Here is a 20,425-nt window from a genome sequence, read left to right as displayed (position 1 = left end):
CATGCTGAAAGAATTCATGCTGGTTGTCTTCGTATTGGGTTGTAGGAACAACTTCCACTTCCATGATATATATGAGTGAGGACAAAACATCCTAAAAGGACTCGTGTTGGTTTGTAGAGACATCTTCCACTCCTATGATATATGTGAGTGAGGACAAAGCATGCTGAAAGATTTGTGTTGGTTGTCCTTGTATGTCCCAATCATGATATTTTGACAAAGTCATTATTTGCCACAAGTTTTTTTGAAGCTCAGATTCAAGCTCAACGTTGGAAAACCCTCCTTTGTTTCACTTGAGGAGGTGTTAAGATTGAGACCCATTAATGTTAGTCTAAGGCCACTTTATTATTATTATTTTTTTATTTCCATTGTTCTATTTATATTGAGATATGAAAGTGATATTCAAGATTTTTAGGAGGTTTTTTTCATTTGTCACCTTGAATATTGGGTGAGTTTTCATTGTCTCAATATTGAATTCTTTTCTTATTTTATGAATATAATATGAAAGATTTTCTCGTGAAAGTTGTTACCTTTTACGTTTGTCTTTTAGGAGGTTTTTGTATTTGTACCGTAAACTATTTCACTTTTTTACATTGCTTTCGACTTAGAGGTATTTTATTTACTTTTTCAGTATGACATGTTTTTATTATTTATTTATTCCCTTTCTTTTGTTATATGATTAGACTTTAAGTTAGAGCGTACTGATTCGGGAAGATAATTGGAGCACGTGCAGAATTTGATAGAGACGGTTCGAACTTTCCTCAAAAGAAGAAGAAGAAGATGTAATGAAGCAAAAAAATGCTATCTTGATTGGGGCCCACATAGAAGTCCAAATCGTGGAAGCAAGGCCCAAAAACGGCCCACATGTTGCCCACGTGGACTTCCTCACGGTTCACATCAGATCGGCCCATTTCACACTCCACATGTCGCATCACCAAGTCACCTAGTTAGCCAACAAATCAGGGTCGTTGAAGTTTCCCAAATCTGGAGATTGAGAACCTTAACAGTGGGACCGGCGTAGAAGATTCCTCAGTTTATATGATATATAAAAGGAAATAGAGGGCATTACGAGAGTGTGTTCGAGGAGAACTGGGAAGTAAGCGAGTTTTGTATTAAGAGCGAATTCCATAAAAAGTTCCGCTCAAACTCAGTTGGCCCTTTCCTCTATTCTTATTCCTCCTCTTTGCTTTTTCCGACTCCCAAAAGGCACTCTCACACACACCTTTTATTTTTCTTCCTTCTTTTATTCTAATTCTATTCCACGCTTTCTCCTCATTCTCCTCAAATTATTTGCTTCAATGGCCGCAACTTCGCTCTTCAGATCCGCTCCGGCTGCTTCTTTTGTTCAATCATCGCCTTCATTCTCTTCTCCCGACCAATCTACGGTCCTCTTCATCATTTCCCTATTATATACCATCTTGTCTAATGTTACAGCACTACAACACAAACACAAATTGCTCTTTACTTTCTTCCCTAACTGAATCTCTTAATAAGTTTATTATCGGCTGCAAATGGCTTCCCGTCATTATTAAGTTTTAGGCATAAGCTTTTCACAACTGACATAGCGCGTTCCATACTCCACAGTCCATAGCTTGTAATTTATTTGCATTGATCACACAGTTGTTTTCTTGCTTATCGTGGACTTCGTTTTATGTATGTAGGCTTCGTGTGTTAATTTGAATTCTTTGAAGTTTCAATCGAGCATTTTCGGTGCTCAAGTTTCAAGCGGATCATCTTCCTTGCAGCTTCGTAGAAGCCATAATATTCAGCCCATTAAAGCTACAGCCACTGAACTGCCTCCCACAGTTCAAAGTACAGTATCAAAATTTTTAATTTCATTTCTCTGACTCTTCTTTTTGTCCTTGTAAAAGATCGTCAATAATAAAGTACAAAAGTACTTCTTGATCCTAATAATTTTAATCTGTTGGCTTCTCAAGAATCAAGGAGCGGTGGAAAGACGAAGGTTGGAATCAATGGTATGAGTTGGTTGATTATTTACTACTCTACTTATAATTAATATCTTTATTTATTTGCTTTCTTTTTATCGATGGCATATGGTTTCTGTTTCTCCTTGTGCTAGATTTCTGTTCCTCGTGAGTGTTTCTGCGACAGTTACTTTTGAATTGTATCAAGTTTTATTGGTCGATATGATGGAAGAAGAAAGTTCTGAATAGGAAAAAGAAGTTGAGAAAATTGGATAATTGATTTACTAAACGACAATCTCCTTATAGAACTTAATAAAAAGCGTTGGTTTTCAATTTTTAAGAGACTTCAATTTCAAATTAGAGCTGTTTTTTTCTCAATTCAGCAATGGATCTTCCATCTTCTAAAGATGGCCGATTTTAAAGTTCGTTATTCATTGGTCACAGGTCATGTTCATGCTACTCTACACTCGTTTCTCTAGACAGAAACTGGCCTTTGTTAGTATCCAAACCTCTGTATGGATTATTGAATTTTACTCCTACAGGAAGTCGTCCTCAGTGATAGACAGCCATGACTGATGAGATTCTTCGTTCATTATTCTTTTTCAGTTTTATTTTTCATTATTGAAGAAATCAGATTATGTATTTTAGTTTACTTGCCTGAATGATGCGACTTATTTGACCAGTGACAACCTGGATACTTAACTTAGATTGGGTTACTTGAGACCTCATGCAACAGTGTACTTTTAACTTGATGTAGTTTTTGAAGGAAGAAAAATATGGCTTTATTACAAATTTGGTTCTTATAGTTTGGAGAAAGGAGTTCCTATTGTTTGACATAACCTTATAATGTTCTATGGTAGGGAATATTTACAAATGTTTTATCAAGTCACAGGACCAAGTTCTAAATTTCTAACTATAGACCATAGGAACTAAATTTAACTTTTTTCCAACCATTGGACCAAATTTGCAATTTAACTAATAAAAGAAGAAGAAAGAAAAGAAAAAAGAAATCTAGTTCGGTATTTGAGAAACAAGATCACTCTCGGTTGTCCCTATTTCTTGAAAATCAGCACCTACTCATATCTTGTAGACCTTGATCATGTGATCTGGACATTGCTTTTTATTTTAAAAAGAAATATCCTCACAAATAAGAACGTGAATTAACTCTTACTAATGCAGGTTTTGGACGTATTGGAAGGTTGGTATTGCGGAATGCAACCTCGAGGGATGATATTGATGTAGTTGCAGTTAATGATCCGTTTGTTGATGCAAAGTACATGGTAATGGCAACCTGGCCTACATACATGTTATACTCTTCATTTTATGTTAGATGTGGAGAAATGCTTTTAATATACTCTTCATTTTATGTAGGCATACATGTTCAAGTTTGATTCTACACATGGAAATTTCAAGGGCACGATTAAGGTCATGGATGATTCAACCTTGGAAATCAATGGGAAACAAATAAAGGTTTTAAGTAAAAGGTATTTCTCTGAAGACCAGAAATAACACAGTGCAAAAGTTTCGCATGCCTTCTAATTACCTGCCATGTATTCTGTGGTTGTTTTTATAGGGATCCAGCAGAAATTCCTTGGGGCGAGTTTGGGGCCGAGTTTGTTGTTGAATCATCTGGGGTTTTCACAACCACAAATAAGGCCTCTGCGCACTTGAAGGTCTATAGACATGCTGATTCAGCTTAGTTCTTATCTATATGTATATATGTGTGCCCCAGCCCCATCATTGTACCCATTTAGTATCGAGACTGAATGTCCCCATTTTCTTGACACCTCTTTGTAGGGTGGAGCCAGGAAAGTAGTCATATCAGCCCCATCAGCTGATGCACCTATGTTCGTTGTTGGAGTTAATGAGATGACATATAAGCCAAGCATGGATATTGTCTCAAATGCAAGTTGTACCACGAATTGCCTTGCTCCTCTTGCGAAGGTGTGTAAATCCCAAATGCTCAAGCATTTTATGAAATAGAATTAATTAACATATAAAGAAATGGAGTAATATGGAAATATGACGAGCAGGTGGTTCATGAGGTTTTTGGTATCGCAGATGGTTTGATGACAACCGTGCATGCAACTACAGGTCTCTCCCCCTCTCTTGTTCTCCCAAAAAAATAAAAGGCAAAGAAAAAAATGAGCCATGGATGATAATTTCCTTTTCTTTCTTAGCTACTCAAAAAACTGTTGATGGGCCCTCGATGAAGGATTGGCGTGGGGGTCGTGGTGCTGCTCAAAATATCATCCCAAGTTCTACCGGTGCTGCAAAGGTTGGTAGTTGAACTTGAGAGACTTTTAATAACTAAGCGTTAAAGGAAATTCAATAACTATCTGTAATTTATCATTACTTTCAAACTGCAGGCTGTGGGAAAGGTTCTTCCAGAGCTCAACGAAAAACTTACAGGGATGGCATTTCGCGTTCCAACACCCAATGTATCTGTGGTGGACTTGACTTGTAGATTAGAGAAGAGTGCTTCTTATGAAGATGTCAAAGCTGCAATCAAGTAAATGATCTATCATTGTGTTCTGACCCACATTATCTTGAGTTTAATCATAATTTGGTCTACTAATTAGTTATTTTTGTTTATCACTAATCTGTTGGTTAATTTGGCTACCAACTAAAGATATGCCTCAGAAGGCCCACTCAAGGGTATCCTAGGTTACACGGATGAGGACGTTGTCTCCAATGATTTTGTCGGTGACTCAAGGTACTGTTTAAATGAGAGAGACCGCATACGAAATATTTCCTATAATCCTATCTCATTCCTGACCTGGTGATTTTTATATGATTAGAATGATTTTTATCATATTTAAATGAACTCCATAACATCGATTTTGGAAGTGATTTTAGATGCGAAAATAGTGATTTTAAACTCAAACGTGGACATAGGTGCCTATGAATTGTGAATATTTAATTGGATTCTAACTTACTCCAGGTCAAGTATATTCGATGCAAAGGCCGGAATAGGTCTCAGCGATTCCTTCATGAAGCTTATCTCTTGGTATGACAACGAGTGGGGATACAGGTACTCACTCTCTCGTGAAGTCATTGGAAATGAGTGCCTACTCATCCGTTTTGTTTTTGGTAAATCTGACAATTATAATACTTGTTTACACAGCAACCGAGTACTGGACCTCATAGAGCACATGGCGTTGGTGGCAGCCAACAAGTGAAGACTATTTATTACCAGAGATTTAGACCTCTGCCATGTTTAACAAGAATTTTGTGGAAGATCACAAATTGTCTAGTCTTTTGGCCCCTCTCTTTTCTCGTTGGTGTTCTTTTCTACACCATCTTGAACAAGGTAAACATTGCATTCAAGTTTTTAAAAAATAAGGATGTTCAGATTGACCCAATAAAACACAATCGCCTTCTTTATCAAATGGTGCAATATATATTTGTAGGTAAGTTTTGTTTCTCAACTTGGGAACATGGAACACTGCATTTCCCTTTCCAATTCCCTATATTCCAAAATGAAATATACGCACAGTGTAAACACCATGTCCTTGCCATCGCGTAGATTTTTCTTTGTTTTCCTCCTTGCAAGTGCAACAATGAGGACCTGAAACAGCACCTCCAATTTTACTTGATTTAAATTTCATACGTTGAAGTGTTATGTTATGAATCGTTGCTAAGACGCAAGGTGAAAAGTAAACACACTTGACATTCTTAAAATGCAATTAAAAAAAAATTCTAACTAAAAAGGTAAGAATTTTTTTTTTAAATGTACGTAAATAAAAAAGAAAATCCAAGTATTAGCATTTAAAGAGTTGATTTGGAATGGAGAGTCGCCCACAGATTTGAGTGCTTTTAGCCCTGACGTAGACATGCAACGGAAACGAATGTAATTATTTTGTCATGATAGCCAAAGTATGGTTGTCTTATCCTAACAAAACAGAGAAAGCAACGTCAAATTTGGAAAGAAATATTAAAAGTATGGCTTTTCCAAAAAATATAAAGTGAGGCATCGAAAATAAAGTGTAGGCGTTGGAGTTCAACTTAAGGTAAGAAAGAAACAACCCATGGTGGGAGACGAATTAAGAAAGCTCACAATTCTTCTGCTCGTCTTCATAACCCTCCTTTCTGGTACTTGATCCTGCTCGTTCATTGTTTACTGTATAAAGGTTTATGAGGAGAAAAAATAAATTGTAATTGGGATTAAACAATCCAAAATATATATATATAAAATGAGAAATTGGTTCTAATAATTTAGGGTTTTGTTTGAATAGAATTTGTGTTCGGAGAAGAGGGATGGTGGAGCAGACGTGAGGAGCGACTTGGTATCAACAGAGAAAGAGGGCAACGTTTAGGGGACTGTGTGTTTCGGCTGATGTATGTGCTAGAGCTTGCTATTTTGAGTTGTGGTACCACTGATTTTATTCGGATGATTTATGCATTTGTACCCACCCTTGTCCACACGCTGTATGCTTGGATATGGAATTGACCACACCACACTTCATTCCAATGAATAATTTCGTGCTTTTATGTTTTAGTTGTGTTTTAATTCAATGCTTCACAATCATACACAATAGATAGAACTCGCTTTGTATCGTGTTTGGAAAGATCTTTTTATACTTAAAAAAAAAAAAGTGTTTTTAAGCACTTAAAGCGTCTGTCCATACAGATTTCTAATCTTCAAGATAGAATGTGGACTTTGAAGCGTTCGAGTAGGATGGCTTTACACCTTGCTTTCCCTTATTCCTTATTCCTCGATAGAAACCCACCAAGATAACTACACTTAAAAACTTAATTCTGCTCCTCAACTTGGTATCCTGCAACATGTTGAATCGGGTTTTAATTTCTTAGACTTTAAATACATGTATAATTTATTAATTACGAGTCCAAATTTAGCCTATGAAAAAATATATATAATTTGATTGTCCTGTCTAAAAATGCAATCGAAACTTCAATTTCATATCATTTTATGCAGATTATTAAAGGTAAGTAACGAAGAACCGATTACACTTGTATTTCAATAGAAACAGTTACTCTTACTTCGTTCAGCTTGTTGATTTTCCTTGTGGTTATAATCTTCTTTTACCTTCCATCCAATGGTGCAACAAGGGAAGCTGAGGCCTTTTTTTCTTCTTTTCTTGATCTCCTTTGTTCTTAGTCTGTTTAACTTGTTGCCAAATCACACAATCCCATCAAAATTTTACCAAGTTTCATGTCAATATTCCATCTATCGGCGTGTACTGCCAAAACTAGAAATAAATAAAATAGTATGGATATAGAAAGATTCCACTTTTAAACAAGAATGGCCAACACAGATTTAAACGCTTTTTCTCCCAAGAAGTAATCTTCATTACACTTGAAACTGTCATTCTGGAATTTCAGTAACAGAAACCCATGTGATTATTCTGTTACAATATCCAAAGCGTAGCTGTTCATTCCTTAAAAGCATAAGATTTTCAATAAAACATTAAAACAAATGATGCATTTGACAGAATATATAATGGGGAACCGAAATCCAAGTATTCAAATGTAGCGAAAGTGGAGATAAAGGAATGGGGGGAGAAGGATTAAGAAAGCTCACAGTTGTGGTGCTCATCTTCCTAGTCTTTGCTTCTGGTAATTTGATCCTCCTGCTTGTTCATGGTTTATGCCTTAGGACTCTGGAGAGCTAAATTAGACTGATATGTATTACTAATCAAAGAATCAAACTGTATTGTTTTTGTTTATCTTATGAAACGTTCAGCAAAACTTTTTTCCTTTTATTTATTTTACTGCTAGAAATGGATTACAAATTTTCTTAAGTGGATATACACAGTTTGATACCCGAATTGGAATTTGCAACATCTACAAAAGAAATTGGTAAACTCTATTTAGACTTGCGGAGAATTCAGTTGAAGTATGTAGGCCAGAAATTTTCATGGAAAAAAGAAATACAATTAGAAATTTTTGGTTGATAATGTAAAAAGAAGATTGATGATTGTATGCATAAATGTATGTTACTGTGATAAAGTGCAAACTATGGGAATTGGTATTGAATATAAAGAACTATAAGACAGTCGAGTGTTTCGAGTTACTTAATCCTTTTCTCTCAAGATCTCTTTCAAGCTCACCAAGTGTTTATTCTTTTCCATTCCCTCTGTGTTTATAACCAAAATAGCATTAGCAAATGCTCTAACTAATGACTAATATATCTCTAATGACATTCTTATCATACTGCTACAGGCTGGATGGTGGTGCAGACAGAGGGGCTGACTTGTTATAAACCGAGCACGGCGTTTCAGGGAACATGCAATTCAGCTGAGGAATGTGGTAGAGTTTGTTTTTATCAAGAGGGTTGGGATGATGGGTTTTGCTCAGGTGATAAATGCATCTGTACAGAGAAATGCTGCTGCTAAGTTCAGGCATCAATGGGTTTGGATATTACCAATGTTCTTACTCCCTCATGAATAAAATAAGCTCCTCCTATTCTAATCAAACACGCAAGTTTGCTCATTAAGGTTCTAGCTCCATCCTCCATCTTCCAAGTTTACTCATATGACATATTGTATAAATCTAGAAGATGAAACGGTAAGGACACATTTACAAAAGAAAATTTAATGTTAATAGGTTGATCATTTATATGTTTTAAAACTTAGCTTTCTGTGTTTCAATTAAAATAGTTGTTATTATTGTCATACGGATTTTCAGTGTACTCAACAAGTGTTCTATGCATGCCTAACATATTTGGTTTACTAAAAAATGTACGATATGTGTATTGGAGTGTCCAAATGTCCAACATGTGTCAGACATGGACATGCTAGCCAAACTAAGGTGTGTGCTTCTTAGCAATGATCTAAATTAAACACCTAAATTCGTTCAAACTAATTGGTTCAAAATAAATGTAGTTTCTCCTTCAATCTTAAGAATTTGAGATCCTTGTGGACACAAAATTTCTGTTAATAGATAATCATGGTTCAATGTTTTGTTCAAAATCAATTGACAATAAGAAAAGTAATCACATAATTTATAAAAATTGTGAGGCCTTTTTGTTTTTCTGATATGATATCCTCAACCATGTCCCTCAAGATGGTGTCTCTTTGAGTTCTAGTCCGTCATTCTTGGATGAGTCTTAAAATTTGGACCAAATACTCCTAAAGCTTTCATGTGCTATGATGTCATATTAGATAAATAGAAGTTTCATCGAAAAAATTATTAAAGCTACGCTCAGGTGACGTATATTTAAATTATTTAGGTCATGTTTCATAATCATTTGACTTTTAATAATTGTGTTTAGTTTCTCTTAATTTCTTTATCATAATCATCTTTTTCAAGAAAATATTTGATTTTCTTAACCACTGAAAATAAAATTTTAAAACCAAGGCCTTGATTGATAATGATTTGTTTTTTATTTTTGAAATTTACATTTGTTTTCTTCCAATTTTCTTCGTATAGCTTTTACTTTGTTTCTTTTAATAACCCATTTATCAACGCTCAGTGAAATTTAAGAACTGCTAGTTTTCTTCTTTAGAACTTCAATTGTCTATTACAAATTTTAAGTCAGTGTTTTGCTTGTTCTGGCTTCTAACAATGCATTTGCATTCTCGAATAATATATATATATATATATATATATATATATATATATATATATATATATATATATATATATATATATATATATACATATATATATTATGTATGTTATATGTGCTGACCGTCAGGATTATAAACCTATTTCAAAGGATATATAGTCTATTCATTGACTGCTGGAATTTGTAAGGACAAGAAATGAGATATTAAACCAAATTTGTCTTTTTTCCGATCAAGATACTTCCACTTTGTTGAGACTTTATTTGAAGATAATGTCAATATAATATATCTCATACTATATTCATTGATGACAGCTTTAACTTTCTAAGTAAACTAACTGCTAAAACGTGCTTATTTGTTATTTGTTGGTGATTTCAGGGTTATGTTTGAGATAGGAATTCAATGTGGAAATGAGACAAAATGAGCCTCAATATGCTCAAAGAAATCAGTCTTCCCATTTATGCTTTAAAAAGATGGAAGAAAGGGCAAAACAACGCAAGGTAGAGCACGTTGCACTCTCCTAAGCACTCAACAACGTAGAGCTAGCTAGTTGTATTGCCCTAGGTGGTTCTGCGCTTCGAATCAAAAGTTAAGAGTGTAACTATGCGCTACTTGGGAGCAAAACGACACTCGGTTAATTTTGAAAAGTGTCTTCATCTATATAATGTTATAGGATTGTTGGTTGCAAATTACAATCAATTACACCACAAAATTCGGATATTTTGAGAGAGTTTTTAGTCTAAAAAAAGTTAAGAAAGTTGGAAGTTCGTTTAGGGGTTGTTCGAGATCCTGAGGTGAAAATCAAGGTAAAATTGACGAACTTTAATAGAGGAGATTAGAGCGTGGTTTTTTTCATCCTCTTTACTTTACTTAGCATGGTTGTTGCTATGTATGAGAGTACTTTGTAGCAATGATGTGTGGTTAATTAATAGTTGTCAGTTGTAGAGTATCGATGAACTTATTTATTTTATGAATTTATGCTAATGCAAAGTATTTTCAATGGATGTTTCTCTTTGACTGCTTTTCAATATTATTATTGTGTTTTATTACACATGTACAATTGAATCTATAATATCGAATCATTAACTGAATGTTTGACAAAAGTAGATAAGTTGTTAACGAAAGGTGATGATTTCTCTTAATGCTATGCTTCTTAAATTGTCATCAAGGAATTATTTATCAGTTAAGGTTGGATGAGAATAAATTGTTATTAAGAGATAATAATCTTGAAAATAGTTTCTAGACTTAAGCATATTATCAGCATGACAATTTATAGGAACTTTTTGCGAGACTTAATAAAATAATTAAGAAATTTAATACCATGAAACATCCATGTCTCATGAGTTTCAAATTTATCTTTATTTGCTCTTTTTTAAAAAAAAAAATCAAAATCTTGTCACAAGTCTAATCCTTGAATATAATCAACACAATTCTTAAACAGATAAGTTTAATCTGGGAATTTGATCCCAGAGGATGATATTCAATCTCTTAATCATTCTACTATAACTTGATTTGTGCACTTACAATAGCAACACGTTTTTTGTCATCACTAACCTGCTAGGCCACTAAACACCAAAACATATAGAAGGAGGGGTAACAAGGAAATTGCAACCTAAACAGTATGGTTGTTAGGAAAGTCATTGGTCCTTGCACCACGTGGCAGCAATAGAAGAGAATTATATATGTAGGAGTTTTGTGCTAGGGTTGGTATTCTAGATATTTTGTATTTTGAATGAATGAGTTCATAGGGAGATAATAACCCTCTTGCTTGGTTGTAACTATTGTGACCTTTTGGTATTTTGTGTTTGATATTACTGTGTTTGAGTAGCTGGATAGGAATATCCCTATTGTGTATGTGTATGTTGGTTGATATTCTGTAGGTATATTGAGAGCCTAGCATTGGTATTAGAGACAGTCGATACCCTGGGGAGGTGGAAGAACATTATGCAAAAAACTAATCAAAGAATGTTTGGATGCTTTGGAAGCCGAGATCGAAGCGATTAAATAAGAGGTTCGAGTACCTATTCTGGAGAAAACGATGGAAACAATGCACGCAATGTTAACTAAGATGTATGAAGACCGTCAGAGGAATCCAGGAGGATCAGAACTAATCGAGGTAAGCATCGAAAAGATGAAAATTCGAACTGATGACTTCGTCAAAGGGGATGAAGAAGGAGAAACATCTCTGAGCTTAGAAACAAGGGCAGGGTAAGATCACATCAAATTTAAAAAACTGGAGATGTCGGTTTTCAACGGAGAAGACCCGAATGGTTGAATTTATAGAGCGAAACACTATTTCCAAATGCACCTTCTGAATGAGCAAGAGAAGTTGAAAATTGCAAATGTCAATATGAAAGGGAAAGGGCTGTATTGGTTTCATTAGGCAGAGAATCGGAAGCGTTTTCAATCGTAGAAAGATTTGAAGGAAAGGATGTACAACCATTTTCGTAGTAGGAAACATGGCACTAGTTACACGTGATTTTTGGTTATAAAACAAGAGAGTTCAGTGGGACAATAGCTACAACGCTTTGAAGAATTATCGATACTGTTAACAGAGATTGCTGATGACGTTTTGGTGGTGACGTTCACGAACAATCTGGACCTAATGATTAGAACATAAATTTTTGTGATGCAGGTCGTGAGCCTGGAAGATATGAAGGACACATGGGCCTAGAAGATATGATGGACGCGACTCGATTGGCTGAGGAGAGGTTAGATATGGCTCGGGCTTCACAAGACCCATGGAAAACCAGCCAAGAAGCAATAACAAAGATTTCGGAAAACCCTACAACTAAAATGGTAACATTGGCCGAGGGGTTCCCACAAATTCAAATGCTTCGAGCACTTTGCAAACCTTCGCATCTGTAAGTGATGTCTAGTGAGAAAGTACTTTTTGAAGATGGACTGATTTTGAACTGCAAGCAAGATGTGACAAAGGGCTTTGCTATCTATGCAACGAGCCATTTAGTAAAGGGCATTTCTGCAAAAACAAAGAGCTCCACCTCTACATGGTAGGGACGATTTAGAAGATACATAGATGGAAGACATCGCACACGTAGAGACAATGGTTGAAGTCAGTTCGGTCGTGGAATTATCACTGAATTCGGTTGTGGGACTAATAGGGTCGGGTACGTTCAAGATCAAAGGAACAGTGGAAGATAGAGAAATAGTGATCATGGTGGATTGCGAAGCCACCCACAATTTTATCTCCTTAAAGCTGGTGGATAGTCTCAATTTACCTATGGTTGAAACAACCAATTATGGGGTCATTATGGGGTTCGGGAACGTAGTACAAGCCAAGGAATGTATAAGGGCATCATCGTGGGGCTGCCAATATTGACCATAGTAGAGAATTTCTTATTATTGGAACTAGGTAACTTAGATATGGTGCTTGAGATACAGTGGCTTCGAAAGCAAGGCATCATGACCGTGAATTGGAAGGCATTAACCATGACCTTCATTGTTGGGGACACTAAGGTAATCTTAAAAAAGGGACCCCTCCTTGACCAGAAGGAAAATATCCTTGAAGGTGCTAGTTAAAACATGGCAACTAGACGAACAAGGATTTTTAGTTGATTTCAGGACCATAGGTATTCCTAAAGCTGATTGACTATTAGTGGTGACAGACTGATCAATTGAAGAGTTCCAACCAAAATTTGAACGATTCCAACATGAATTCATTGATATATTTGATATGCCCGATGCACTGCCTCCGATGCGACAGATTGACCATAGAATCCAGTTGAAAGAAGGGACGGATCTTATCAATTAAGACCATATCGTTACCCACATGCCCAGAAAAATGAGATTGAAAAACTAGTGAATGATATGCTGGCTTCAGGCATTATAAGACCTAGCATCAGCCATTTTTCCAGCCCGACCGTTTTAGTAAAAAAGAAGGATCGGGGATGGCAATTTTATGTTGATTATTGCGCTTTAAATCGAGCTATTGTTGATAAGTTCCCTATTTCCATGATTGATGAGTTGTTAGATGAGTTTAATGGATCAGGTATTTTCTCTAAAATATACTTGAAATCGGGTTACCTTCAAGTCCGCGGTCATGATGAAGATGTAAGAAAGACAGCCTTCAAAACACATGAAGGCCATTACAAATTTCTAGTCATGTTGTTCGGCCTTACGAACGCTCCGACGACATTCTAAGCGCTAATGAATCAATTTTTCGACCCTACTTACGTAAATTTTTGCTAGTATATTTTGATGATATTCGAGTGTATAGCAAAGATGTGGTAGCCCATCTGGAGAACCTCACCTTGATGTTTCAATTACTTTGACAACATAGTCTTTTCGCCAATCGAAAGAAGTGCAAGTTTGCAAAGGATCGAATTGAATACTTAGATCAATGGATTTTAGCAAAAGGAGTAGAGGCTGATAAATAGAAGATTAAGGCCATACTGGAACTGCCAATTCCAAAAAATGTGAGGAAACTTCAAGGTTTTTTGGGGTTGATCGGTTACTACAGACGTTTCGTACCAAATTATGGAGCTATTGCCACTCCCCCAACTCAATTGAAAAAAAAATAATTTCCATTGGAAGAATGAAGCAACCAAGTCATTTGAGTCACTTAAGAAAGTGATGGTTACATTACCGGTTCTAGCAATACCAGATTTCCAAATGCCATTCGAAATAAAAACTAATGCTTCAGAGTTTGATCTTGGTGTAGTTTTATCATAGAATAAAAGACCCATTGCATACTTCAGTTAGAAATTATCAGACACGACTAGGAAAAAATCTATTTATGAGAGAGTCATGATGATCGTATTAGCAATTGAGAAATGGCGGCATTACTTGTTGGCGCTTTGTTGTATATACTTATCAAAAGGCCTTGTGTCATATCCTATAGCAGATGGAGATTTTATAGAGGATTCAGAAATGGATGATGAAATTGATCATATTTGATTTTGAGATCTTTTATCGGGCGGGATCAGAGAATAAGGTGGTTATGTCGTTTCGCATCTTCTAGTGGAGGCTCAATTGAATGTGATTAGTGTGTCCTCCTTGTTGGATCTTGAGGTAGTTGAAAAGGAAGTTCAAAAGGATGAGAAGCTGAAAAATATATTTGATAGCGTGGTTCAGGATCTAAATTGTGTATCTCGTTATTCAATACAACAAGGCAAATTGTTGTTTAAAGGCAGATTGGTCCTCCCAAGGACTTCCAACTTGATTCTGACCATCCTACACACCTTCCATGATCCCGTGATTAGGTGCCATTCGAGACAGTTATGGACCTATAAAAAAATTGCAGCGGAGTTATTCTGGAAGGGAATGAAGAGTGACATCAAACTCTATGTTGATCAATGCTCTGTTTGCCAACAAAACAAGATACAAGCTTTATCTTCAGCTGATTTGTTGCTACCTCTGCCCATTCCCAACCGTATTTGGGAAGATAGATCCATGGACTTTATAGAGGGACTATCACGCTCCAAGGTGTTTGACATGATCCTAGTGATTGTAGACCGCCTTAGCAAATACGCTCACTTTATAACCTTGGGACACCCATTTTCAGCAAAAACAGTGGTCATGTTGTTCATTAAGGAAGTAGTGCGTCTCCATGGGTATCTGACCGGGATTATGTGTTCTTAAGTCACTTTTGGCAAGAGATGTTTCGTTTGCAAGGAACCCTACTGAAGAGGAGTACCGCTTACCACCCCCAAATGGACGGACAATCAGAAGTCGTTAACTGATGTGTGGAGTTGTACTTGCGATGTTTTTGTCATGAAAAACCAAAGACGTGGAGTGAAAAACTAGCATGGGCCGAATATTGGTAGAACATAACCTATCAAGCCTTTATAAAAAAAATACCCCCATATGCGGTTGTGTATAGACACCCCCCGTCCCCCTCCAATTATCTCATATGGACAATCGAGCTCCACACCGAATGATTTAGTAGAATCCCAGTTGCAATCTAGAGATGAGATGCTAGCTGCTCTAGCATCACTTGCAACACGCCCAGAAACAAATGAAGAAGTTTCGGATGTGCACCGTCGAGATGTGATGTTTGACATTGAGGATTGGGTGTATTTAAAAATACAACCGTATAGACAACAGTCATTGGTCAAGAAACGCTGTGAAAAATTGTCGCCAAAATATTTTGGACCATACATGGTCTTTGGAAGGATCGAGGAAGTAGCCTATTTGTTGGACCTACCTAAAACTGCTTGAATTCACCCTGTTTTTCACGTCTCACAACTTAAGAAGGCAGTAGAAGACAAGCATCACGTCCAGCCCGACATTTCTCTGCGTAATGATCAGATGGAATTGGTGTTAAAGCCTAAAAACGTGACTCAACTGCGTTAGAACGACACGGAATGTGATTGGGAGTATTTGGTTCAGTGGAAAGATCAACCAACACACGAGGCCACTTGGGAATCCTATGCGATACTCAAAACCAATTCCCAGATTTCCACCTTGAGGACAAGGTGTCTCTTCTCCATAGGGATATTGCTAGGCCACCAATCACCAAAACATATAGAAAGAGGGGTAACAAGGAAATTGAAACCTAGACAATATAGGAAAGTCAATGGTCCTTGCACTACGTGGCAACAATAGGAGAGAATTATATATGTAGGAGTTTTGTGCTAGGGTTGGTATTCAGGATATTTTGTATTTAGAATGAACTGGGTTCATAAGGAGAGAGCAACCCTCTTGCTTTGTTGTAACTATTGTAACCTTATGGTATTTTGTGTTGATGAATATAGCTTGTATACCAACTATTCCTCACTGATATTATTGTGTTTGAGTAGCCTATCTCTATTGTGTATGTGTATGTTGATTGATATTTTGTAGGTATATTGAGAGTCTAGCATAACCAAAATACTCAATTAACCTGTGAAAATAAACCTAAAGTAAAATTACCAACTGAGCACTTATTATACTTCAATAATCATCCCCCTTTAAACAATAAGAAATTAAGAATGAAGATGGTCAAAGAATAAAATATTTCTTTCTCATGTTTTAATAGAAAATGCGATGGAATGCATTGATTTCAGCATTTCCTTGAAAAAGATGAAAACATTCAAACCATATGGTAAAACACATTTGGAAGAAAACAAACACAATAGTTAGTGAACGAGACGTAAATAATTTAATTACATATCAATCGCATAACTCAACTTCACACGTTGAGAAAATAATCGACAACGTAATTGTAACTTTATTGATGTTTCTTTATTTCACATATGAAATATTACAGCATACAAGTATATTTATACACAAAATTAAGGTTAAATAAGGGAAGAATAATAGTGTTAAATACAGCATAATCTCCTCCATGATATTTGAGCATAATCTCCTCCATGATATTTGAGCATAATCTACTCCATAATATTTGCTCTAATTTCATTAATACCCTCCCTCAAACTCAAGATGGGAGTGTCGAGACCACCTTGAGTTTGTGAATTAACTGAGTGAAACGAGGAGAATGGAGAGCTTTGGTGAATATATCCGCAGGTTGATCGGTGGTAGAGATGGGTTGGAGATGAAGTGTGTTGCTCTGTAGGTGGTGGCGAACAAAGTGACAGTCATTCTCAATATGCTTTGTTCGTTCATGGAATACATCATTGTGTGCAATCTGAATAGCACTGTGATTATCACAATGAAGAATAGTGGGTGATGTCTGTGGGGCCCCCATATCAGTAAGAAGCCAACGCAGCCAAATTAATTCTGAAGTAGCATCAGCCAGTGCACGATATTCAGACTCTGTGCTGGAACGGGAAACAACAGATTGTTTCTTACTTCGCCAGGAGATAAGAGCGTCACCTAGATAGAAGCAATAGCCAGTGGTAGACCGTCTATCAGTAGGATCACCCGCCCAATCAGCATCAGAGAAACCAGAGAGAACCAGGGAGGATTGGGAGGAGAACTGTAGACCATGACCCAAAGTACCTTTGATGTAGCGAAGAATGCGAAGGACGGCAGTGAAGTGAATTGTACGAGGGGCAGCCATGAACTGACTAACAATATGAACTGCATACGCAATATCTGGACGAGTCACAGTTAGGTAAATTAGGCTGCCAACTAGTTGCCTATACAAAGTGGGATCTTCAAGGGGAACACCATCAAAAGGAGTGAGACGCACATTCGGATCCAGAGGTGTTGAGAAAGTGGCAGAATCAGTAATACCAGATCGATTGAGGAGGTCAGACGCATATTTTGCTTGAGATAAATAGTAGCCACTAGATGATGAGGAGATCTCAAGACCAAGAAAATAGTTGAGATTTCCTAAGTCCTTCATCTCAAAATGCTTACCCAGGTAACATTGCAAATCAGATATGGCTTGAGGGTCATCACCTGTAATAATCATGTCATCCACATATAAGAGAAGGAGAACAATACCATTAGGCGTCTGACGAGTAAATAAGGCGGAATCATGAGAACTGGAGGTGAACCCGAGTTGTGTAATGGTTGAACTAAAGGTTGCAAACCAAGCTCGAGGAGCCTGTTTGAGGCCGTAGAGAGCACGACGAAGAAGGCATACTTTCTGTGGTGGTGGAGTAGTGCCAGGTGGTGGTTTCATATAGACTTCTTCAGATAGGGTTCCATTTAGAAACGCATTTTTAACATCCATTTGAAGAAGGGGCCATTGTTTTGCAGCTGCAATGGCTAGAAGACTACGGACAGATGTCATTCGAGCTACTGGAGCAAACGTTTCTTCATAATCAATCCCATATTCCTGAGAATATCCTTTAGCAACAAGACGTGCTTTGTATCGTTCAATAGAGCCATCAGAGTGCGTTTTTATTTTAAAAATCCACTTACAGCCAATAGGTTTCTTACCAGGAGGTAGGTCAACATAATCCCAGGTGTGAGTTTTGGCTAAGGCTTGAAGTTCATTATCCATTGCTTGCTGCCACAAAGGGTTAGTACTGGCTTCTTTATACGAGGAGGGTTCAACTAAAGACATGATAGTAGAAAAACAATGGTACTCTTTGAGATGAGAAGGAGTTTCTCTTACCCGGGTGGATCGTCGGACAGGTGCATGTTCAGGTTCCTCACAGGGGACAGATGGGAGTTCCGGGAGTGCGGAGGTAGTGTGCGATTCAGTGAGCTCAGATGTGAGTGGGGGACAAGATGTAGTGTTGGATGGTGAATCAGGAGTGGGAAATAGAGGGGTAGAGGGATCAGTAAAGAATGAGTGCGGACTAGATAGAGAGGCATGAAATGAAGAAAGACTAGAAAACATACGATGTTCCCAAAAGGTGACATGGCGAGAAATACGTAATCGTTGAGAGATAGGATCCCAACAACGAAAACCTTTATGTTCGGTGCCATAACCCAAGAAACAACAGAGACGAGCACGAGGTTCCAGTTTGGTATGTTCATGGGAATGTAATAACACAAAGCATGCACACCCAAAGACTTTGAGATGAGAGTAAGTTGGAGGAGTACCGTATAGTCGTTCAAATGGGGAAATATTGTGTATGACCTGAGATGGAAGGCGATTGATGACATAAACAGAGGTGAGGGCAGCCTCTCCCCAAAATTTTTCAGGACAGGATCCAGAAAGGAGTTGGGCACGAACAGAGTCTAAAATGTGACGGTGTTTGCGTTCCGCTCGTCCATTTTGCTGGGAAGTGTGAGGACATGAGCGTTGAATCAAAGTGCCTTGTTGTGCAAGGAAGGAAAGAAAACGAGAGTCCTTATATTCCATTGCATTATCTGTGCGAAGAATTTTGATTTTGCTAGAAAATTGTGTTTGAATCATATTTGCAAAATCAACATATATTTGATATAAGGAGGAACGGTTTCTGAGAAAGTAAATCCAAGTGAATCGAGAATAATCATCAATAAATAACACAAAATATCGATAACCATTAACAGTAGGACATGGAGCAGGTCCCCAAATATCAGAGTGAATTAGGCCAAAAGGTTTATCACATAAAGAAGCAGACTTAGGAAAGGACAAAGCAGGTTGTTTCGCCATTTTGCAATGTAAACAATCAAAAGTATTAAACTGAGAAACATTGTTTAAAAGACCAGTAGAAGTTAAACTACGAAGTTTATTAGAGGATGCATGACCTAAACGAAGATGCCACTGAAATAGAGTGTTATCAGTGACGGGAGCAGAGATGGCTGGAAACACAGGAGAATGTAGGGATGTGAGCTCAAATAATCGACCCACCTTCCGTCCCGTACCAATCACTTGTCCTGTCTGAGAATCCTGAACCTGACAACCATGAGAAGAAAAAATAATAGTAAGTCCGAGATCACATAATTGACCAACAGAAGCTAGGTTGAATGTGAGATTTGGGACATGATAGGTGTTGGAAAGTTTGATGGTGGGTGTATTAACGGTGCCAATGTGGGAAATAGACATGGAATTACCATCAGCAGAGTGGATCGGGGGAAGTGATTGAACAGGAATATGAGATGATAATAAGGAAATGTCAGAAGTCATGTGATTACAACAGGCAGAGTCAAGGAGCCAAGAGGTACCTGGGGTGACAGCAAGAGCAGTAGATTGGGAAGAGATCACCTGTTTCAGTAAATCATGAAGATCAGTCAACTGAAGACTCGAAGGTTCAGTGATGTCAGATGTAGCAGCAGCAACAACAGATGAAGAACCGGCTTTATGGGAAAATTTGGGTTTGTGTGAATGACCAGGAGGGCGGGGTGGGCGTGTTGGACAATTATCCAAAATATGACCTCGTTTGTGACAATACCTGCACTCAATAGTAGGACAGTTAGCAAACTTATGACCATGAAGTTTGCAATTCTTACAGAAGATGGTCTCATTAGCTTGTCGGAGATGAGTAGTTGCAAGGGCGACATCAGAGTGCAGGGAGGAGACAATGCCAAGTCTTTTCTCCTCAAATAAGATTTCTTGAATAGCAGCATCAAGAGATGGCAGAGGATTACGATGTAACAGAGCAGCACGAACGGATTCATATTCTGGTCGGAGACCCATTAATACTTTGATGAGACGAATATGATCAGGGCTAATTTTTGCCTGAT

The 20,425-nt window shown here is 37.2% G+C and overlaps 1 protein-coding gene and 1 long non-coding RNA gene across 4 annotated transcripts; both read left to right on the top strand.

The window, feature by feature from the left end:
- The first annotated feature begins 1,295 nt into the window (after positions 1–1,295).
- On the top strand, positions 1,296–5,136 carry LOC103489630 (glyceraldehyde-3-phosphate dehydrogenase GAPCP2, chloroplastic). The gene is made up of 13 exons (XM_008448864.2): positions 1,296–1,382; positions 1,659–1,809; positions 1,935–1,973; positions 3,102–3,202; positions 3,294–3,406; positions 3,496–3,595; positions 3,720–3,866; positions 3,956–4,016; positions 4,103–4,200; positions 4,292–4,434; positions 4,555–4,638; positions 4,867–4,956; positions 5,050–5,136. The coding sequence occupies exons 1-13, from the start codon at positions 1,296–1,298 to the stop codon at positions 5,102–5,104; spliced, it is 1,269 nt and encodes a 422-aa protein (XP_008447086.1). The 3' UTR covers positions 5,105–5,136.
- A 761-nt stretch (positions 5,137–5,897) lies between these two features.
- On the top strand, positions 5,898–10,402 carry LOC107990846 (uncharacterized). Of its 3 annotated transcripts, none has more exons than XR_007821728.1 (4): positions 5,898–6,017; positions 6,161–6,263; positions 8,109–8,383; positions 9,833–10,402. It is a non-coding gene; the product is annotated as an uncharacterized LOC107990846 (long non-coding RNA). The 3 variants fall into 3 exon arrangements; XR_001762620.2 differs by lacking the exon at positions 9,833–10,402 and adding an exon at positions 7,379–7,502 and having other exon boundaries at positions 8,109–8,517; XR_001762619.2 differs by lacking the exon at positions 9,833–10,402 and having other exon boundaries at positions 8,109–8,517.
- The last annotated feature ends 10,023 nt before the right edge of the window (positions 10,403–20,425 follow it).

Source organism: Cucumis melo, chromosome 1, assembly GCF_025177605.1.
Source record: "Cucumis melo cultivar AY chromosome 1, USDA_Cmelo_AY_1.0, whole genome shotgun sequence".
Classification (NCBI taxonomy): Eukaryota; Viridiplantae; Streptophyta; class Magnoliopsida; order Cucurbitales; family Cucurbitaceae; genus Cucumis; species Cucumis melo.
The sequence above is the reverse complement of the archived record's forward strand: the minus strand, read 5'-3'. Positions and strand labels throughout refer to the sequence as shown.